The sequence below is a fragment of the Equus asinus genome, chromosome 6 (assembly GCF_041296235.1).
Source record: "Equus asinus isolate D_3611 breed Donkey chromosome 6, EquAss-T2T_v2, whole genome shotgun sequence".
Taxonomy (NCBI): Eukaryota; Metazoa; Chordata; class Mammalia; order Perissodactyla; family Equidae; genus Equus; species Equus asinus.
In genome coordinates, this window is record NC_091795.1 from 41,665,261 (window position 1) to 41,689,504 (window position 24,244).

At 35.8% G+C, this 24,244-nt stretch overlaps 1 protein-coding gene across 5 annotated transcripts in view; it reads left to right on the top strand.

Annotated features, from left to right (window-relative positions):
- EXOC6B (exocyst complex component 6B) overlaps nucleotides 1–24,244 on the top strand; it is a 578,067-nt gene that overhangs the window by 387,422 nt on the left and 166,401 nt on the right. For all 5 annotated transcript variants that reach the window (XM_070511980.1, XM_014836646.3, XM_014836648.3 and 2 more), the window contains one exon: nucleotides 21,509–21,650. In XM_070511980.1, coding sequence (XP_070368081.1) covers nucleotides 21,509–21,650 — 142 coding nt within the window. The remainder of the gene's footprint in view (nucleotides 1–21,508; nucleotides 21,651–24,244) is intronic.

Here is a 24,244-nt window from a genome sequence, read left to right on the forward strand (position 1 = left end):
GCCTTTGCTTTGGGGGAAAGTTTTTTATTACAGTATCAATATATTTTATACCTTATAGCTGTTCAGATTTTCTGCTGCTGCTTCTATCTCTTTTGGTAAGTTGTGTTGTGCATTTCATCTACCTTGTTAATTTTATTGGTGTATATTTGTTAATAATATACTCTCTTATTTTTAATGTCACTAGTGTTTATAGTGATGTCCTGTTTTTCAATTCTCCTGATATTATTTATGCCTTCCCCTCCTTTAAAAAAATTTTTAACCGTTTCTTGTTTGTTGTTCATGACTTTATTTATGCTTTCAAAAACCAACTTGTGGTTTAGTCAATTTTCTCTATTGTGTATTTTTTTCATTTCATTGTTTTTCTTTGAATAAGAAGAAGATTAGCCCTGAGCTAACATCTCCCGCCAATCTTCCTCTTTTTGCTGAGGAAGACTGGCCCTGAGCTAACATCCATGCCCATCCTCCTCTACTTTATATGTGGGATGCCTGCCACAGCATGGCTTGCCAAGTGGTGTATGTGTCCACGCCTGGGGATCCAAACCCACTTTTATTTGGCATTCATAGAACTTCTTGGATCTGCTGCTTACTGTCCTTCATTAGTTCTAGAAAATTCCCAGCAAGTATCTCAACTATTTCTTCTGCTCCATTCTCTCTCTCTACTTTCTCTCTGGACTTTATTACACATATGTTAGATCTTTTACTTTGTTTCACATGTTTCTTACAATATTCTCTGTTTTTTACATCTGTTTTTTTTCCTGTACTTGAGTCTGAATATTTCCTTTGCACCTGTCTTCCAGTGTACTAGTCCTCTCTTCTGCTGTGTCTGATATGTCGTTAAAAACATCTTTGGGGTTTTTAACTTCAGAAATTGTGTTTTTCAGTTCTGGAATTTTTATTGCTTTTTCTATTTATCGATCTTAGCTCTCTAGTGAAGTTCTCTATCTTGTTATCAATTTTGTAAATATATTAAATTCCTTTCTATGATAATTCCAATATCTGAATCACCTAGGGTTTGTTTTTGTTTTCTGTTTTTTTTAATCTCATTTTGCCTCATCCTCTCCCATGATATATTTTTGTCTTTTGTCACTTCTAATAATTTTTCTACTAAATGCAGAAGATTATCTACAAAGTTTTTTTAAGTACTGGATTATGTAAATCTTCCTGCAAAGTGGGCTATCCTTAAGGCTTTGTAAGGACTGATCTTTTTGTTTGTTTGTTTGTTTTGAGGAAGATTAGCCCTCAGCTAACAACTGCCAGTCCTCCTCTTTTTGCTGAGGAAGCCTGGCTCTGAGCTAACATCCGTGCCCATCTTCCTCTAGTTTATACGTGGGACGCCTACCACAGCATGGCTGCCAAGCAGTGCCATGTCCGCACCTGGGATCTGAACCAGCGAACCCCGGGCCGCCGAGAAGCGGAACGTGCGAACTTAACCGCTGTGCCACCAGGCCGGCCCCAGGACTGATCTATTTTTGTGTGTGTGTGTGAGGAAGACTGGCCTTGGGCTAACATCTGTGCCAATCTTCCTCTATTTTGTATGTGGAACACTGCCACAGCATGGCTTAATGAGCAGTGCATAGGTCCATCCCTGGGATCTGAACCTGCAAATCCCAGGCCACCAGAACAGAGCATATGAACTTAATACCACTGGGGCAGCCCCAGGATTGATCTGTTTCTGGTTTACACTTAATCATAGGTTATCGTCCTGCTGATATCTCAACTTGAATCCTGGGCTGTTTACCAGGATTCTTCCTCCTTGTTGGACCCTGATCACTAATTTTCTGCTCAGCTCCATGCAACTGCTTAAACTCTGCTTAGCTTTCTCACCTCTTAGCAGGTGCTTCCTGATTGTTGTTTCTATTTCATGCCCCCTATACAGCCTGTACAGTTTAGGATTAAGTAAAGGCAAACAATAAAAAATGTCAGTCTTGTTTCCCTGCAATACACTTTACTCCAGCATCATCTAATTCTCTAATTTTGAGTGCCTTTGTTGGGGGGACCTGGGAGTGAGAGTGCTGAACTTCATAATCTTTGACCCCAAATTCTTGAGAGATCCCTATTTTCTTTTCAGCTTCCATGCGTTGTGTTGGGAATAAGCAAATTCCTTAAGGTGAAGAAACGGAGAAATTCCAGGTCACCTCAGTGTTTAACTTTTCTATTTCTCTAAAGCTGTGTGTCATTGATTGTTCTTTGATGCCTTCAAGCAGCTGTTTTTGCTTTGTTTTGTTTCTGTTATTTTATCAAGTTTTACACTGGGGCTTGGTGAGAGGATTTGTTTTATATAAGCTGCAGTGTCATTGGAAAGCTCTCCAAGTCTCTTTTTATGTGTATGTACTCTACATTTTTTTTTTATACTTTGCCTTTTATTTATTAAAGAAACTTAGTTATTTGTTCTATAGGATTTCCCATGGTACATCCCTGTGGTGTTACTTAACATGTTCCCCTGTGCTTTATATTTCCTTTAAACAGGTGGTTAGATAAAGATGTGACTTTGACAAAGCACTTTATAGATATTTGTGTATATTTCTAATTGTGTTGAATTGGGGGACTCATAATATCTGGTTTTCTCTTTTTGTTATTAATACATGGGTTCAATTTCACTTTAATTTGTATTTGAGTCAAATCATAAGCGTTTGTTTTTAGCTTTTTAAGAAACTGACAAGTGGTTTTGAAAGTAGCTATACCATTTTATGTTCCCAAAACCAATGTGTGAGATTTCCGCTTGCTCAAAACTCTTGTCAATATTTGATATTGTCATTTTTTAAAAATTAATTTTAGTTACTCTAATGAGTATGTACTGTTATTTCCTTTTGGTTTTATTTATCATTTTCCAGATACCTAATGATGCTGAGTGCTTTTCATGTCCTCATTGGCTTCATATATCTTCTTTTGTCAAGTTCCTGTTCATATCTTTTCCCCATATTTTAATTGGATTATTTTTCTTATTATTAAATCATAAAGGTATTTTATATATTCTGGACACTAGTTCTATTTCAGCTATATATAATGTGAGTGCTTGCCATTTTACTGTGTCCTATCTAAGAAATCTTCTACTCCAAGTTCTAAAAACTTTTCTCTTCTGTTTTTTCTAGAAACTTTATAATTTTAACTCTTTTTGTTTAGATGTATGATCCTTTTAGATGTTTTCTTTTGTATAACAGTGGGACAAAACAGTTGAGGTTTATGTTTATCTATATGGATAGCCACTTGTTCAAGCACTGATACTGAGAAGTCCTTTAGGATTTCACTGGATATTTAATTAGGTAAAACCCCATTTAATGATTAGGAGACATGTTTCCTGATCATATTGTACAAAGTTCTATATATATACATATATATCTTTTAAATCCATATTATTGTATTATTATTCAGACCTCATTTTTCATTTTAGTTTCTCCTGCTTGATCTGTCAAAGTCTCAGTGTATTCTGTTAAGATCTCTTACTGTCATTGTGCTGCCTGTTTTTTGGTATTTTCCGTTTTCTATAATTTTTTCTTTATGTACTTCCATACAATATTATATGTTGTGTGAGAGCTTGTGGCAGTCAGATCTTTATTTCAGAATGCTGATAGGCAATGACTCTTGTTTAATAACTTGTGCCTTGCATTTGAGCTTATCTATTGTTAATATGTTACTACCTTTTCCTTTACGTTTACTTTTTCCTTCTATGCCTTTGCCCATTATTTTATTTGTTAGTTTCATCAGTGTTTTTTGTCTTGCCTTTCTCTTTTAATAGGATAATTTAAACAATATACAATTATTGTCTATTTATTTGTTTATAAGTGTGGTTTTTTTATTCTTTCTCTTTTTAAAGTTTCTTTTGTTGCCTTTGTTTTGAGCATATACCATACTTTTTGGCTTTACACATCCCCAGAGCTTTGAAAAACATAAGTCCTTGCATTTTTTCCAAATTATTTTTCCACTTTTGATTCTCTAAATGTTGGACTTAAGCATGAAGTTTTGTTTGTGACATATTTAATATAAATGATTTGTCACATTTTTATTCTCTCTCTTTCTCGCCTATATTTTTAAACATGTCCTCTTGTTTTACAGCAAGAGTAGTATTATTTTTATTACAGCATGCCTTTCTGTGTTATATATCTTTTGTTAACAGTAAGTACTGAAATTTACATTTAGTTTTAAGACAACTATTAAACTGATCTCACTTTTCCTTAGTTTTCATGCTTTAGACCATAGCTTTCACAATGTGCACCTTCAAGTAAAGGTGTTTATTTCATATTTTCTGAGGCCTTCCTTGTATATTTCTTAATGTTTTCTTCTTATGTTTTAGCTTGATTGAAAAAAAGATTGGTGTCACATTTTTTCCCTTCAATACTCTGTATGTGTTTTTCCACTGTCATCTAGCTTTTAGTGTTATGGTTGAGAAATCTGATTTTGTTCTTTGGTTTTCAACCTAATTTTTCTGGCTGAATGCTTGTATTTTCTTGTAAATTTTTTTTCCTCTTATATATTGATTATTCTTGGTGTTTCATTTTTTTCTTGGCTTCACTTTATAAACATCAATTGACCTAATGTTAACTTGATCTTATGTATTCAAATTGATCATCTTCTCTGTTATTATTTTTATCTTCATATTAGTTTTCTAAGTTCTTGGAGAATGTCTCCTGTTTGTTTTCCACATAACTTGGGTAATTTTCCACAACCTGAATCCTGCTCTTATTCCTTCTCACATGGACTTTAATTTAGTTACTATGCTTTTGGTATTCTTATAACCCTTTTGATCTTATCCATCTTCCTTTATGTTTCCTCTTGGCTTTTTGATTTATTGTGTTATATCACCTCACACTGTTTTCTCCTTATTGCTTTATGCTTCTCTTTTATTGGAAATGGTTAGTTTTTTACTCTAGATGATGATACCAAAGAGTTTCTTGAAAATTTACTTTCTATCCTCTCATATACAGTTTTCTGAGTCTTGATAATTCTCTGAGTCTTTTGGATGCTGTATTAGTCAGGATTTTCCAGATAAATAGAACCAATAAGATATGTGTGTGTATGTATATATATACACACGTGTATATTTATTAGAAGGAATTGGCTCATGCGATTATGGAAGCTGTGGAGTCCTAGATCTGCAGTTGGCAAGCTGGACACCCAGGAAGTTGGTATAAGTTCCTGTCTGAAAGCCAGCAGGCTCAAGACCTAATAAGAGCTTTTTTCCAGTTCAAGTCTGAAGGCTGGAAAAGACTCATGTCCCTGCTCGAGGCAGTTAGGCAAGAGCAGTTGCCTATTACTCAGAAGAACATCAGCCTTTTTGTTCTATTCAAGCCTCCAACTGGTTGGATGAGGCCCACTCACTTAGGGAGGGAGATCTGCTTTACTCAGTCTACCAATGTAAATGTTAATCTCATTCAAAAATATTCTCACAGACGCATCCATATGATGTTTGACCGAATAGCTGGGCAACCCATGACACAGTCAAGTTGCCATATAAAATTAACCATCACAAATGCTGTTCCCTTTTCTTGGTTTTACAAAGAAACTATGTGCTATTAGTATTTGTATTACAATGAAACTGGGCTGTGTGCTATTATTTTACTCTCCTCCTTACTTGACCTCAGATATAGAAGTTCTTTACACACTGTATACTTGTCAAAAAACATGGTCAGTAGACAGCCTTTCATCTTTTTCTCCCATTTAATGGCAGTCTCATTCCTTATCTAGACTTTTTATGTGCGTAATGATGTACACATCTCTCATCTGATTTCCTGATTCTGCTGGCTTTCCTGTAGTTATCAGTTATCAATAATAACAGCTAACCAACTTTAGTGGCTGGAATACCTCAGGGTGTATTTTCTCACATAATAACAGCTCCAGAAATGATAATAGATCAGAGGCTTAGGAGTGTTAGGGCTAAGGTCTTTGTCATTCTCTTTAGCTTTTCCTTGAGGCTCCAAGGTAGCTGCTAGAATTCTAGCCATCACATCCATATTTAGACAGCAGAAGGAAGGACCAGGCAAAAAGGCTTCTGAAGACATTTCTACTTTCAAATCATTTGCCTTCCATATCTGACAAGAGGCTGGGAAACATAATTATTCTGTTTATCTTGCCAAGGATTATTTTGTCAAGGTAGAAGGGAGCATGGTTAATGAGTAGGCAGCTAACATATTCTGCAAGTATGTTCTTTGTTCAGTGGAGGAGGTATCTTTTTCCTATCACCAATGTCTGGTTCTCTGAAAATTTTCTGAAATTGTGGAGTGCAATGTAAATGATCTATTTCTAGCATGTCCTGTTACAGAGATCCTTCAGTTCTTGTTTTCACTTGGCTCAAGCGAATATACCTCGGACATTACACTATATTCCACCAGTTTTCTTTCAACCATAACTTTCTGCCATCTTCCAAGATTTGCAGCTTCGGCTTAAATAAGAAAGAAGCTTAGTGGAACGGAGTAGGTGGGGGACTCGCTAGGAACAGGGAGAATTGCGTTCTAACTTAATGGCTAGGAGTAGCAAAGTATAGAGAGGAACGGCTGCCTGGTTCCATATTACACAATGCTCAGAGTCTCTGAGAACAAGGGATAGATGGTAGAAGACTTTTCAAGGATGTTTGAGGTCCCGTATTTTTAATTCTAAGGTTTTTCTTAATTCAGCTGCTTCTTTCCATGAAGGATAACTGCATGTCTGGTGTTGTCAATCTTGATTTTAGCATTATTGTGGCTTTTCGTCTTTTTTCTGGGTCTTTACTATTGAGAATGTTTGTAAAAAGCTGTATTGAGGGGCTGTTAGCCAGGCAACCTTTATGCAGTGGGTATTTATTTTAATAGCCATTTGGTTTCATTACCTTTTAATGAGTTCTTTGATAGCAAGTTCCTTAATTAACAAGGCAGTCTTTCAGGTTTCCTCTTCTCTAATTGTTAACACATTTTGGTGCTTTCACACAGATACAATGTGATGAAAAGTTTCCTCTTTTACAGCTCCTGTAGAGCCCTTCAAAAGGGAAAAAGACCGGGATTGGGAGAATGTGCAGTGTGTTTCCTTGAGAAATAAATGGTTTAAGAGCATTTGTCCTCCCAAACTGAGACTGAGTAGAATCTCAATTTTGAAATCTGCAATATGATGAACTCAGAGTGAATTTCTAGGTGTATGAAAGCTTATCAAGTCCAGCTCATATTAGAATTTGTATATTGAATTTTTCCATAACCACTTTTCAAGAAATGTGGAATTTTTAATTCTGCCTGGGACCCAAATAAATTTTTATTTAAACTTTTCTTGAGATATTTGCAATACTCCTCAAAAAAATAGGAACTTTTCGTAATAAAGTACCTACCATTCATTGAGCCCCTACTGTGTGCCAGACACTGTCCAGGGCTCTATATTATATGATCTCATTTATTGCGTACAATTTCTGTAAGATTGGTATTATCTTCATTTTACTGATGAGGAAGCTGACTCTAACCAAGATTAAACAACTTTCCTGAAGGTCACATAAGTGATAGGGCCTGGATTTAAATCCAGTTTAGTCTGGACCAAAGTCCTTGCTCTTTATGTTATCACTTTTACTCTAGTCCTATCATATTTTCACTACCACTTCCCATAAAATGGACGTGATGGTTCATACGCTGTTTTCCCATTAGAGAACTAATTAAATGCTTGTAAAGAAGATCTTGAATGATTTCCCTCAGAGAAACCTAAGGTTTTACAAATTCTGAAATGAAGCATTTGCTATTGTCAGAAAATAATGACTCAAAGCACCTACAGGATATGTTAGCTCAAAAAGCGAAAAAGAAACTCAGGCTAATGAGGTGTTTGGGAGGAGAAGTGCTCTTGTTTAGGGTATTGACCAGTTAGGAACTGAGTAATAAGTTGTATGTGGAAGTTAAAAGCGACTGGCTGGCAGACAGTCAGGCGTCTGTAGCGTTGTGTTTTGTAAACTTTCTCCTATGGCTGTGGTGTGTTTTTTCCAAGCCCACTTAATTTTTTATGAGGTTTGTAAAGGTCTTGAATAAACAATTGAGATTATAGAGGTTTTCCTGGAAGCTTTGGTTAATATTTTAATACGCTCTGCTTTTTCACATTATTAAATAGCTTATTGGAAAGTTTGAAAAGCAGAGTTTCTTTTTAATTTTTCCTATTTTTTTCTTTTCTTTTTTCTCTTTTTCTTTTTTGGTTCTAGTAGTTAAATATCAAAATTGGATGTAGTTTTAGCTGATTCCCTCTCTTCTTTTTATTTTAACTTTATACCCCTACAGATCACCCTTGGATTGGGGGTCCAGCATCTGGGAGGCCTCCACTTAAAATGCACTTCAAGTGAAATTACAGTTTGGAGGGTATATCTTGAAACTAAGCCAGTGACTGTAAACGCACGTAGTAAGAGAAGACTGGCGAAAGGGAGAAGGAACTGGATAGGGTCAGAAAACAGGAACTAATAGAACTTTGGAGATTACCTCATCATGACCTTCTGCTCATTAATATTTGAATCTGATTCTTTAGCATCTTGGTTGCAGTCTGGTGAAATGTCGAGCATGGCAAAGACTGAATACCTTCAAAGACATTTCTGTGTTAATGAGATGACTTGATGAAGTTGACCTTTACCCTGAACAGGAGTTGAGGAAAGAGAAAGGAAGAGTTTTTATTTCTCATTATGAAGACTTCTTATTCTATGGAGGTTTGTGTAGTAATAATTGTTATTTGTAGAGTACTTTACATTACCTCATATATTGGAAGGCACTTGAAAACATTTCCCTGTGTTGTTGTTGTTGGGATATGTTGAAGGTCACCCAGCAAGTCCTACCACTTTTGTGAAGCCTTCTCTGACTATTTTGGCCTCATAACCTTTTCTTCTAAAATCATATAGTGCTTAGAGTTTATTCTGCTTAATTTAGCACTTAATTGCATGTTCTCCTTGATTTGCTTCAGAGCAGGAAGTACACTTTCCACTTTTTTGTGTGACAGAATTTTTTGGTTTAAAAGAAGAAAATCATATGACTCTATAAAAAATTAGTAAAATATTATGCACTCATAAAATGCTTACTTTTTAAGGAAACATACCCAACATCTTTTTCAACTGTTTTCCATATTCAGGATCATAGGAATAAAAATTATAATAAACATAAGACATTTACTGAGTACTTACTGTATGCCGGGTCATATGACAAATACTACATAGGAATTATTCTTATTTAACCATTTTAACAATCCTATTTTGCAGATGACAAAACTGGGACAACAATTAAAGTCAATGTTCTAGGGCACTGTATTTAACGTGTATGTTGGTTTTCATTAAACTGTGTATCTGCAATTTCTCTATTTACCTTTTCTTTTCTTTGTTTTTTATCTGACACTGTTTTGGTCTATGGCAGTAGAACATACAAATTAAGGTATTTGCTGGTGGTGTTATTGTTGTTTTGTAATGCGCCAGTACTGATTAATTGGCTACACCCTTTATCCTTATGTGTTTGAGCTCAAAAATGCATATGTGTGTGCATTTTCTTTATAAAGCAAAAATGTTTGCCAAGCTGATAATGGAAATCAAGAGTAGGGCATGTAAAATTATTGGCCAGGGAGAAATTCTTTAAATGGCTATTATAATTTTTTCTAGTTGAAATATATTGGTAAATTTAAAAGGTTCTTTTTGGGTTATAGTTGTGATGCCATAGCTAGTATCAGACTTAATCTCTAGTCATAAACAACTATAAAAACTGGACAAAATGTAAAATCAGAGTATTGTCAGAAGAAGGAAAGATAGCACAACTAGAAGGACCTACAGCTAGAGTATACAACTGTGTACCAGGGGGCTTCAGGAAGAAAGAAAAGGAAAAAAGAAAAAAAGAAGAAAAGGATCAGTGCTTGGGATGTCAGTAAGAATAGGTTTTAGAGGAACAAGATACCAAAGAAGAAAGAAGCACAGAGAAAGAACCCCCAAAAATGTCTTTATAAAATTGCCCTTCAATCCTTGACTAATTTCTAAACTTCACACGAACAGGGCACACTCCCAGGCTTTAGAACACATCAACTGCTAGAATATTGATAGCTAAGCAAATATTCTACAAGTTGCACAGCAGAGACATTCAGGATTGGACCCATAGAGAGACCTGATGAACACCAGGGCCTTTCAGTTTAAACTTCAGTGGTGCCATTTGTAGGGATAAGGACAAGGTCCTAAGGTAAGGGAAAAACTAAAGTGGACCCACTGTAACTTTATAAACAAGCCTGACAAAATCAAGCTGATTTACCAATAATTTAACTACCAGCCTGAATAAAACTCAAAACTCTGTTGAGGAAGATAAGATAATCTAGAGCCTGTGTAGCATCTTATCTGCAATGTATGGCATATCAAACGGTTTCTTAACATGATAATAAGCAGGAAAAACTGACATAATCAAAAGTTAAAACAGTCAATAGAAGCAGATCATTAGATAATCCAGATATTTATGCTAGCAAACAAAGATTTCAAAATAACTATGGTTAATATGTTAAAGAAAACAGAGGCAAGAATGAACAAAAATACAAAAAAAAAGATGATTTGAACAGATATTAAGAAGAAACAAATATGTGTTCTAGAATAGTAAAATACAAAATCTGTAATGAAGAGCTCATTAGGTGAGGTTTTAAAAATGCATTGTGTGGGTTTAATAACAGATTCAACAAAGCAGAAGTCAAGATTAGTGAACTCAAAGACAGATCTATAGAAAACACCTAACTTAAACACATAGAAAGAAGAATACAGTTTTTACTTTTAATTTTCCAAATGGAATGGAGCATAAAAGAGAGATGAAACACAGTTTAAAGGTGCACCGTGTATGTCCTTCAAGTCCCAGAAAGAAAAGAGAGAATGAGAATGGTACAGAAGCGCTTTAAAGAAATCATGGAAAGTTTCCTCTATCTGAAGGAATGAATCATTCCACAGATTATAGAAGCTCAGCAAGCCCATGCAGGATAAATACAAAGAAAACTAAACCTAGGCACATGATGACTAGATTGCTGAGTATTAAATATAAAGAAAAATCTTAAAAGCAGCTACAGAACACATTTTCGATAGAAAAATAATAAGAGTGATGGTTGACTTCTCATAGAAACAATGGAGGCTGGAGGACAATAGAATGAAACTTGTAAAATCCCCAAAGTAAAGGAAAAACTGAAATATACAAGCCAGTACCCAGCAAAAATATCTTTCAAAAATAAAGGGGAGATGCTCACTGCTGGCCATGCTGTAATAACTGCTACCAGATTTACTCTTGACTATTAAACATTTGGAATATTGGATAAAATAAATGAGACAACTATTTTCAGATATTGGACAGCAGGCAGTGCAGGACTATGATCTCTAAAAGGAGGGAAACAAATGGAACGTAGCCCCAGCAATCTGCATACAGGTACTTCGCAAACTGCAGTCAGAGAGGGGGTAACCCAAGCAGAGTATGGCAGTATTGTTGAGTCAAAAGGGCAAAGATTGGAGTTTGGGATGAAGTTGCTTATATTTGCAAGGAAGCAGCTTCAAGATGAGGAAGGTCTTCCTAGTAGCACCAAAAGTCTGCACTGGGATCCCCGAGAGGCTTTGGCGAATACTAAGCTGCTCGTGTGGAGGGTGAAAAATCCATGAAGTCAGGCAGAAAACAACTGCCAAGGCATAGAAGCTGAGCACAATTGCCAGAACTCTCATAGGCAGGGGGAGATGTTCAGATTTCAACCGTAAGAGGGGAAGGACCCCACTGAACTCCTGAAGCATTCAGTAGTGTTGCCAAAGTGGCTGGTAGTGGGTCCAAAGTAGCATTTCTACTGGGCCCAGGGTAAGCCTAAAGAAAAGATGATTCTAATCCCTACATAAAAGTGCATACCAGCACATCCCAAAATTTCAAACTGTTCCAATAGAAACTGAACTGTTTGCTGTAACAACAGTCAAACACTCTTTAAAGAAAAACAACAAAATAGAGATAGTCAACAACCTAACATTCACAATATCTAATAGTCAATAAAAATTTACTGGATATGACAAGAAACAAGAAAATCTGATCCATAATAAGGAAAACAATCAGTCCATAGAAAAAGATGCAGAAATGACAGAAGTGACAGAATTAGCAGATAAATGCTTTAAAACTGCTCGTACGCACACAGTCAGTGTGTTCAATATTTAAAGGTATTAAAGCTATTTAAAGGTAAAATATAAAGAAAGAAATAGAAGTTATAAAAAATGAAGTAAACAGATCTTCTAAAGACAAAAATATCGAAAATAAAAAATATGCTGAATTGGATTAGCAGCAGAAATTAGCAACTTTAGAAGATAAGATTGGGAAACTTAAAAGACTCAGCATTGGAAACTCTCCAAACTGAAGTGCAGAAAGAGAAATGATGGGGAGAAAATTGTACAGAGTCTCGGTTACCTGTGGCACAATATCAAGCAGTGTCACATATGTCCAGTTGGCTTCTTAGGAGAGGAAAGACGGAAGAATAGGAAAAGTGAAAAAATAATGACTGAAAATTTTTCAAAGTAGGAGAACACTGTAAACCCGTATTTCCAAGAAGCTCAATGAACACCAAGCGGGACACCACACACACACACACACACACACACACACACACACACACTGAGGCACATCATAATCAAATTGCTGAAAAACAATGATAAAGAAAAAATCTTAGAAGCAAGCAGAGGAAAAAAGATGCATTACATATAGAGAAACTGTGATGAAATGACTGCATACTTTTTAAAAGAAACTTTGTACTCCAGAAGATAGGAAACAATACATTTAATGTGCTGTGACAATAACAACTGTCACCATGGAATCTTATACCTAGCAAACAATGAAAGTGAAATAAAGCTTTTTCAGACAATCAAAAGCTGAGAGAATTTGTTGTCAGAAGACCTGAATTTCAAGAAATGTTAAAGCAAGTTTTTCAGGCAGAAATAATAGAAAATGGAACCTTGGCTCTACGTATAGGAATAGAGAGCACCACAAACGAAAAGTATATGGGAAATATAAAAGATTTTTTTCTCATTTTTGAATATATTAAATAGATAATGGACTTTTGAAAACAAAAATAATGACTTTATAGCATATAAAGAAGTAAAATATATGAAAATTATATTAAGTGAAATAGTATAATATTGTTTGAAGGTAGACTATGATAAGTTAAAGATGCGTATTATAAAACCTAGAGCGATCACTAAATGTATAAAACAAGGAGATATAGCTAATAAGTCTGTATTAGCCAGGGTTCTCCAGAGAAACAAACTAGAATATATTTACTATATTTATATGTATTTTATTTATAAAATCACATATATTACTACATTTGCTGTATTACTAAATATTTTCTATATTTACTATAGAGCTTCGGTAATCAAGACAATGAAGTATTGGCATAAAGTTAGATAAAAAGATCAATGGAACAGAATAAGGAGTCTCAAAATAAACTCTCACACATGTGGTTACTTGATTTCCAACAAAGATGCCTATGCAGTTCAGTCAGAGGAAGATAGATCTTCTCAACAAATGTGTTCAAGCAATCCAGTGTATGAACTGAAAAGAAAATTAATCTTGACACCTCCCTCACACAATAAACTGAGATGGATTGTAGAGCTAAATGTGAAAACTAATACAATAAATTGTCAAAAAAATTATATGAGAATATCTTCAAGACTTTGAGTTAGGTGACGATTTCTTAGGCGAGTCACAAAGGGTATTAGCTATAAAAGAAAATGATAAATTAGCCTTCATCAAAATTATAAATTTCTGATCATCAAATGACACTTTTAGAAAGCGAAAAGGCAAGCCAAGGCACGTATGAAAATATTTGCAACACATCCATCTGACAAAGCAGTCATCCAGAAAACACAAAGATCTTGTACAAATCTCTAAGAAAACATTGATGTGTTAAAAACATCGACAGTAAACTTGAGAGGTACTTTACAAAGGAGGACATCCATTTGACAAATAGGCCTATGAAAATATGCTTTAACAGAATTACTCATAAAGGAATACAAATTGAAACTGCAATAAGATACCATACTCCGGCAAAATAGCAGGAATTAAAAATGTGTGATACTAAGTGTTGGAGAGGATATGGAACAACTCTTCTGTGTTGCTGGTGGGAGTATGACATGGTGCAATCACTCTGAAAAACTTTGGCAGTTTGTAATCGAATTAAGTATACAACTACTCTCTGATCTAGCAGTTTTACTCCTAGGTATTTTTCCAAGGAAATGACTATTTCCACTTAAAGACTTTATTCATAAAAGCCCCAAAATAGAAATAACCCAAATACGTATCAGTAGAAAAATGAATAAACAAATTGTGATGTATTCATACTTCTTAGCAGTAAAAAGGAACAAACTATGGATACATGCAACAACATGAGTGAATCTCAAAATCATGCTGAGCAAAAAAAGACAATACTGTAGGATTCTCTTTATATGAAGTACAAGAACAGGTAAAACTAATTTATGAGGCTATAAGTCAGTAGAGTTATCCCGTGGTGTGGGTGGATTTACTGATTTGAAAGGGGCATGAGGAACTTTTGGATTTATGGAAATATTCTGTATCTTGATCTGGATGGCAGTTTTATAGGTTTTTACATATGTGAAGGTCATTAAGCTGTATTCTTAGGATTTGCACGTCTTGTTTGTAATTGTACCTCAATAAAACCATACATAGGAAAAAGTGTTTTAAAAAAGGTTTCTTGTGTTTCTTGAAAGATGACTAAGAATTAGAAAGTGAAACAAGTTGGTAAGTCACAGAACCAGGTTTATAGCATCTGTTACATCCCTTTTCTGAGTGGTCCTTCTGTCCACACCCTGAGTATTTCCCCCCAGTTTTCTTTTAACTATGCTTTTTTCTTTGAACTTTTAATTTTTTTCAAGACAAAATAGGTAAGAGTTTTTTCCCCTTATTTTTTGTTGTGTTTTTTTAATTTTTGATTTACCAAAGGTCCACCATCTCATTATAGGCTCTACTGATGTCATCAAATAATAGCGCATATCTTGCCCAGAATATTTTGACTACCATCCTTAGGCTTCATTTTCTTTAGCTGTTAGGGAATATTTGTTTGTCTAGAATGGGGATTTGTGTATTCTTTAAGTGAGTATATGTTTATACAGAAACTCTAATTGAATTTAAGAATGTTCTTTTTTTCTTATTTATTTATTCATTTATTGTGGTAAAACAGTTTATAACATTATATAAATTTCAGGTGTACATCATTACATTTCAATTTCTGTGTAGATTACATCATGTTCACCACCCAAAGACTAATTACAATCCATCACCACACACATGTGCCACACACCCTTTCACCCTTCCCCCTCCTCCTTCCCCTCTGGTAACCACCAATCCAGTCTCTGTTTCTATGTGTGTGTTTGTCATTGTTTTCATCTTCTACTTAGGAGTGAGATCATACAGTATTTGAACAAGATTGTAATCCTTCCTAAGATATGGATTCAGTTATAGGAAAATCTGCTTGGGGAAGATTTATGATTTTTAAGGTAGTTTAGGTATAAAGGTGAAGTAACACTTTGTCATAGGATTTCTGCAGCACATGGGAACCAAAGTTCCAGCCATGGGTCCCGGATAATAGGAACAGATGGGAATATCCAGAGCTCGATCCCCAAATGTAACTTATTGAATATCCATCCTACGTAAATAGGAGGCATAGTGCCCTGGGAATGAAGTGGCCTCACCCATAACTATGGGACATTGGGGAAAAAGGAACAAGATAGCTTTCTTGTTCAGCAAAGGAAGGGAACTTAGAGGAGCAATCCAAAAAATCAGTTTCCATGGGGCAGGCAGAAGTAAGACGAGGATCCAGAATAGAGGAAATATCCACAAGGAGAGGTCAGGGTGGAAGGTTAAGGAAGCAGAGGCACAGGTACACAGAAAGAGGGAACAATATATAGGGTAGCTTTATGTTCTCTGAGTGGTTCTTACTTGCCTTGCTAGATCAGTTTCTGTGTCTGAACTTTCTCTATTTCACAGTGAAATAATTCATTAAATAAAATTTGACACACGAAAAAAATGTAAGCAAGGGCGTGTTACTGAGGAAGCAAAAGCAAAAGAGAAAGTTGGTGTGAAAGACAGCTCTCTTTCACAGAATAGTTCCTGGCTCTCTTTACCTGTTTCTTACTTTGAAACTTGCTAAGATTATCCAGAGAAAGAGAAGTTTGGCTTTGGCCACTTGGAGTCATTTAGATAAGATCCTTGATGATCTGGGACTCAGGATCTGATCCCAGTAGGTTGACAGAGAGCTCTGGTTGGAATCTGTTCTAAATATCTGCTGTGAACTCAGCATTCTTCTCATGCTTCCTTAGATGGACAAGGGATAAAAAAACCCTCTCACTCAGTACCCTGGCCTTTCAGATTTGTGTTATTTTTATCTTCTTGTCCTCTCCATTCCCTTACCCAAGTCACAAAGCAACAGAAAGATGTATCAACTACCACAAGGCCCTTTACTGGGAGGCAGGATCAAATGATTGTTAAGAGTCTTTGGAGTCTGACATGGTTGGATTCACATCCTAGCTCCACCACTCAGACATATAACTTAACCTCCCTGTCCTTGTCTATAAATCGAAGGTTAAATACCTTATGGGGTTCTTGTGAGAAAATATTCTCAAAATGTTTGGCACATAGTCAGTGCACAATAAATGGAAGCAGCCGCTCTGTTGATGGTGGTGGAGGTAGTAGTGGTGTTTATGATGGTGATACTTTCTCTAAGCTCTTCGCCTCTACTCACTATACTTAGTACTATGACATAGGGCTTAGTATTGTGTAATTGAAGTACTTAGTAGTTGAAAGTAATGAATACTGAGCTTTCTCTGTTTCTTTGAGGAATTTGTAAGATTTATATACATTTGTGTTAATTGTGTCTAATTATGTCTTTATGTAAAAAACAATGGATGATACCTCCCTTTTTGTAGAAGAAAATCAGACACCTCCAAGGCATAAAGTACATATCAGTGTGTACCTACTCTGCACAGTCTTGGACTCTGCTTCATTTGGATATACCGAAAGAAAGATGCCATAGTTTCTTTCCTTGGAAACCATGTACTTTTCAAGGAAATGTGCATGCGTGAAATGACAATACATAGTACAAGTAAGAAAGACAGTAAATAGAGAAAGAGTCGAGGGAGTAATTTGAATTAGAGAATATGAATCTAGGTATATTTTTGAAGCAAGTGAGTTGATTTAGTTACCAAAGAGCTACATGGTGAAAATCATAGAAGTATTTTCCTGGGTCTTGACTCATGCCCAGTGATGGTTCTCACTATGGCCCTAAGTGTGACTTTGAATTAACATCATGAATTTTCTCACTAGTTGCTCCTTTGCCCTTCCCAAAACTTTAAAAAAAAAAAGACATTGTAATTGGATTGAGAAATAGTATGAACTATTTAAGTGCTTTGGTAGTTGACTTTCAGTTCATTTAGTTGATATTTATTGACTGTCTTGGAGTGCATAAATATTCTAGATGCATCAAGAGAGGCAGCATGATATTGCCTATAGAGCTAGTTGTAAGACCTTGTGATTCAAATCTCCCTGCATCCCAGGTTCCTCATACATTCAAAATACGATGATAATGCTTAGCTCATTTTTCCTCTTGTCTGGCATTCTATCTCTATTCCTTTGCAGTCTCTCTACACTAATACTATCAAAGCTTCATTAGATATGGTCTAGATGTGGTAATAGCTGATTTGAGCCTGTTCTTGGAGGTATACAAAGGCAGTTTTATGGGACATTTGGTCAGTTTAGGTTTTCTTAAGTTCCAAATACCTACCCTGTCCTAGTGATTTTGGCTGTATGTTCGTAGAAAGAATCTGCTTCATAATAAGATAAGGAAGAGAGTGAAACCACCATTTTTTTATTGCTTAGTGTGTTGGTTGTTGCTGCCTGAGTCTGTGTTTATCCTTTCTTATAAAATATGTGAACACCACGGTAGTAACAGAAACCAGAAGTGAAAAAGAGAATGGATAGTGGACTGTGAATTAGCAAAGCTTCAGAATGCTTCTAGACTTAGAAAAATATTTAACAATGAAAACATACATTTCTGCAATTATTACTTTGGAAATAAAGAATTAGCTTGAGGGGCTGGCCCTGTTGCCGAGTGGTTAAAGTTCTGTGTGTTCCACTTCGGCACCCCAGGGTTCACGGGTTTGGATCCCGGGTGTGGACCTGCTCCACTCATCAGCCATGCTGTGGAGGCATCCCATGTACAAAGTAGGGGAATACTGGCACAAATGTTAGGACAGGGCCAGTCTCCCTCAAGCAAAGAAAGAGAGGATTGACAATGGGTGTTAGCTCAGGGTCAACCTTCCTCACACACACAGACACAAAAGAATTAGCTTGAGGGTAAGTAGAGTGGAAAGTGGTTGGAGTGATTGGAGGGCAGTTAAATAACTCAGCATGTTAGAGTAGTGTAACCTGTGATCATTTGTAAGTGCATTTGGCTCTCTTGATTGATATATATTGGTATAGACTTGAAAGCCAAGTTTATGTTTCATGTTAAAGTTAATAAGCTATTTAATATTTTGAGATGAATAATGAGTCAGAAGTGTCAACTAACTTACCCCAAATTACGCAGCTAATAAGTGGTGGAGATAAAAATTCAAACATGAGACTTTCTGACTCTGAGCTGTCTTATTTTCATTTTACCAGGCCAGCTTTGTGTCTCTTTGGCAATCCATTTTGGCCACTGAAACGAGCCTTTCAAGTACTGTCTTCTCAGCCTCCAGCTTAATTGTGCGTTTAGCTGTATGATTTTTACATCTCCATGTTCAGCTCGTTGGGTCTTTTAAGAATCTATTTTGGTCTAGATAATTACATTGGACACAAGTTAAAAAGTTGCCCCAGCAGATACTCAGTGTTTGAAGAGTTGGCTCCTAAACTACTGCTATCTTACCTGTTTGGGCATAGTCTATGTCTTGGATAACCTGTTAACCTTGTTATTATCTGGACCTGTTTTTACCCACTTGTTCCAGTGTAAGACTGTAAGATTTACTATCACTTTTTAGATGATGGTTTAATGGAAAGATACAGATTTAGGAATGGGTAGAAATACCAGATAGCTATATGAATTTGTCTAAATTTTTTAATCTCATGGAGAGCCTTAGTTTCTTAATCTACAAGAAAGGAATAATACCAACTTCTTGGGGGTGATTGTGAGAATTAAATGAAATGACACAAGATATCAACTGCCTGAGTATGACACATCTTGGATGTAAAGACGTGCCGAAGAGATGATAGTTTGTTTCCCTTTTCTCTGGCTTCTGATCTGCAGTGGTGTCTCTAGTGGGTTTAATTGAAAGCAAGCCATTTAATGTGGATTTCTTTTATAATGTGACTTTTCTCTTTAGGATTCTTTATGCTTCCAGTGCCTCTTTCCTACTTGGTCTCTACAGTGCTCCCTAACTTGAGTGTTTCCATTTGTTGTCTTAAATCATCCACAGATTGTGGATCTTCAGAACATACAAACAGAACCATATAGATGAGGAACATTTTTAGTATGTATACTAAAATAGGTCATTGTTTATTATTCTCCTATTTTTATGCTATAAAATAATACTTAGTCAAATAAATAAAATGTTTAATCTCACAAAGTAATCAAAGACATAAAAAGACATAAATTTAATTAGAGAAATTTATAATAGTACTCAGTGCTGGTGATTATGCAATTAAATGATACTCTCAGAAATATCTGGGGATATTGTAAATCAGAACACATCTTAGGTATAGCAGTTTATAGTTAGATATTTGGAAATCTGGTTTTTACCTATGTTCCTCTTCAGATATATGCTATATGTATTATGAATTACAATATTGATACCCCTCATCCTAGTGGGTCTGAGAAATAATCTTAAAGGAATTATCTAAAGTATGTAAAGAAGTATGCAAATTCAAAAATTTATTGTGCTATTGTTTATTATATTTTTTCCATTTAAAGCTTGCTATGTTTGTGGAAGGCTCTGGCCCAGAGGAACATATAAAAAAAGTAAAGGGTACTGTAGTCAGAATCTGGCATTTTCATGAATCCTTACTAGACCTATATTACTCTATGATCTAGTCTTTTTGTAATAACAATAACAACAAAAAAATAGAAACACCTAAATCCAATAGCAGAAGAATGAACAAATAAATTGTGGTATACTCCTAAAATAGAACAATGTGGAATAATTAAAGGAATAAACTGTAGCCACATGTATTACATTAAAAAAAAGTCACATTAATAATATTGAACCAAAAAAGCCAGGTGCAGAAGGACGTATTGTATGATATTATAGAAAGTTTCAGAATTCAGAAAATAATGCAATATATTGTTTCTTGTTATACACTTGTCATAATAGTATTTTCAAAATACAAATGGTACACCTAACAGCAATAATGGTCACCTCTGGGGAGAGGGAAGAAAATGATTAAGGAGGTCACACAAGGGCTTGAACTGTATTTATAATGTTTAGTGAATACATAAGTATTCATCATATATTTATATATATCTTTCATATGGCTGGAATATCTCATAATTTCAAAAAATAAGAATCCACTGAGTAATTTGAGGACTTAAACTTTTTAAAAAATATATCATTCTGTTTTTCAGAACAGATGATAAATAACAGAAATAAAATGGATATATATCTGGAAAAAAGTGAATATATCTTCTGTGGTATATAGCTTAGACCTGGGACTAAGATGTAATTCACCAGATATAAAGTGTTGGAATCCTTTAAAGGAGATAGTAAAATATTAATTTTAATATCAATATTTTACAAAATTAGCTTATTTTATGTTCATAAACCTCAATGTTCATTTTTTTTTTTTTTGAGGAAGATTAGCCCTGAGCTAACACTTGCCACCAATCCTCCTCTTTTTTGCTGAGGAAGACTGGCCCTGAGCTAATATCTGTGCCCATCTTCCTCCACTTTATATGTAGGGAGCCTGCCACAGCATGGCTTGACAAGCGGTGCATAGGTCCGCACCCAGGATTCAAACCATTGAACCCTGGACTGCCGAAGCAGAATGTGAGAACTTAACCACTGTGCCACCAGGCTAACCCCAGTGTTCATTTTTTAATAAAACAAAATTTATCCTTTTAATTATTTTTTCCAGAAACCTTTTTGTTTTAAACTGTTCTTTTCATTTTATATGTTCTAAATCATAAAGCAGTAAATACTTTGTTTTCTGGATAAATGAGGGATTATTGTTTACATTTGTTTTTTAAGAATCATGGTAGTTTTAGAGGGGATGTTTTGAAATTTATTCTCTGTGGAAGAATTTCTCAGTTTGGTTAAGGTTTTGAATATTGTTTATCGTTGATTTAGGGAAAAAGTGCTTCTTGAATAACTAACTGGGCTTTGTGAATTTTAGCTCGGTGTCGTAGCTATATGATTGATGGCGATGGAGCTAATATTGAAGCTGATTCCCATCAGGTGCTGTTAATCCCAAGGTTGTTTGATTGCAGGGGTATCATGATGGAGAAAACCTTAAAGACATTTCTAATTGAAAAATAAATGATTTTAATTTTTGTTGGAATTTCATTTTAATCTGTTAACATTACGATTTACATTCTTGTATTCCAGGGAAAGGTGGCCCAGACAGCATGTATGTCAGCTTGCAAGCATTTAGCCACATCCTTGATGCAACTTTTGCTGGAAGCTGAAGTAAGGCAGCTCACCTTGGGAGCATTACAGCAGTTCAACTTGGATGTCAGAGAATGTGAACGTAAGACAGTGAACCATCCCTTTGCTTGTTTCTTTTACCTGCGTGCTCACTTCTGCAAAAAAAAAAAAGTTTTAGGTCTGTGAGGTCTTCATTCCTGATGGAGTCAAAGAATACCTGGATGACAGAGATAACTTATAGGACATCTAGGAACAGAACCGATCAGCAAGTGAACGAGGGCCTAGGCCCAGATGTAGAACAGAGAAGATCTTTGGGCACAAGGAAGTTTGCAGTCTAGAGGGGCATATAAGGCAGGCATGCATTTAATAGACACCAAAGAAAATCTGATTAGTCCAAAGACTTCAAAAGAATGCAGTTCCCAACCATTTCCTTTTTATGTTATATTTTAAAACTGTTTTTACATCTTATCTGCAAACTCTTCTTAGTCTAAAGAACAAATGGTATGCGTATTTATCTATCAGAAATACTTTCTGTTACAGATGGAAACAAAAAATCTTAGGGTGGTTTAGACAAATAGATTTTCCTTTTCTCAGAGGTAATGAGTTGCTGTATTGATTTAGTTGCTTGGTGGTGTCATCAAGGACTCAGGGTCTTTTGTTCCCTCTCCTCTGCCGTACTTAGAGTGTGGACTTTTCCTCCTCATATATGTTATGGTCCGAAGAGACTCACATTCAAGACAGGAAAAAGGGGCCAATGTCATCTATTGCTCTTGTCAAGAAAATAAAAACCTTTTCAGGAGATGCCTAAAATACTTCCCTGTTTGTCTCATTGGTCAGAATACAGTTATGTGGTCACCTCCAGCTCTCAGGGAGGCTAGGAGATTGAGTATCTGACACAGTGAAAGAGGAGCATCATTATTGGCTTAGCTGATTCATCATGAATCATCCCCTTGGAGTAAAACACAAAGTTAGGCTTTGGTTAGGAAGGAATGAAGAGTGTTGTAGTATTCATTGTGCTGTCGGTGAAAAATGAAAATGAACAAAAATGATATGACTACTGGAAATTTTTTTCTGACTCTAAGAAATTAAAATAGTAGAAAATTCCATGAGTCTGCTATCTGACCCAGCTTTTTATTTTTACTGCTTATTGGTTTCCCTTGGTTGACTTTTGATGGCTGGAAATTAAGGTTTTATTGGTTTTGCTGGTGTTAATTAATTAATTGATTAATTGAAACTTCCAGTTCCACCCATCACAGAGTAACAGGTATCAAAGCTCCCCTTCTGCCATAAACAACTGTAAAACTGGATAAACCATATGAAGCAACTCTTTTCATGCATTGAACAGCAACCAGCATAAAGCTGTGATCTTTCAGAGAGGGGAAATACACAGGTTAAGTGTGACATTCACTCTCATTTTCTGTCTGGGGGCACTAACTATCCAAACAGCAGGACAGGGAACTAGAGCCCAAATAAAAAGCAGTGTATCCTACAGAAAATAAAACGAAGATTGGCATCTGGGGCTGGTGAGGCAGCTGGGATTTGTGGGGCGAGGTACCAGAGCAGGGAATTGCTCAGAGAAGTAGCTCTAGAAATCTGTATTGAGAACCCTTGAGTCTTTGGTCAAAAAGCTAAATTGCCACGTGCAGGGTGAAACTCTGAGGCTTGGCAGAGAACAGCCACTGAGGATCTGTGAGGTAAATCGGAGTGCCAGAGGTCACAGAGTGCTGCAGAATTCCACAGAGTGGAATTCTGACCAACCAGGGTGGAGAGGAAGACCCCAGAAGGTTAGGCCTTAAGAGTGCTACTGAAACCATTCTTGCGGATGCTTTGTCCAGTTTTCCAGCTTTTTTTTTTCAGTAGGAACCTGAGTTCTCTTCCTTTTACTTCATCAGGACCAGTAGTGAGATCAAGTGAATATCTTTTCAAGGTTTATTTATTTTATTTTATTTTTTATAGAAATACTGTCTCCTCCTTGTGGAAATTTTTGGAGAATAAGACAAGTACAAAAGGAAAACAAAAATCATCATAATCTCATCATTCAGAAATAAGTACACTTCCAGGGGTTACATCCAGATGTGATAATATCCAGCAGCCACAGAATTGTTTCTAGAAGTCATCCACCAGATTCCTTGCATCTAGTTACCCAAAATTGTTTCATGTGCCTCTGTCTTAACCAGTTATTTACCAGGAGAGTGAAACCATAATGATTGTCTAGACTAATCAAGATTAGTTCTTGATGTTAAGTATGAAATCATCCTTTTCTAAGTTTTGAGGAAAGAGTAAAACCTCATTCTGATGTAAAGAAAAGGGCTTTGGAGCAGGCAGCCAACCAGTACCACTGGTTACACAACTAAGTTTAATGAATGATTGGGAATGACTACATGGCTGCGTTTTTGATAGAGCAAAAAGATAAAGAAGGATGGAGGGTGATAAAGCTAAAATATAAAATACAGAGAGCCTTAGGGAGGAGAAGTGATGGTCCGGGAGAAGCTGATGAATAAGGAAGATGCCCATCTTATGGGCTGGTTCTGAAGCACATTTTATGTAGAAGAATGAGCAACTTTTACTTGAGAGAACTATAGGCGAATTGGTATCCTTAGCAGAGAGCCAGCTTTGAGTTAAGACTAAGAGGTGGAGAGATCATAATAGACTTTGTTAACTATAAAAGAGGTTCCAGAGAGCCAGTATATTATCTGA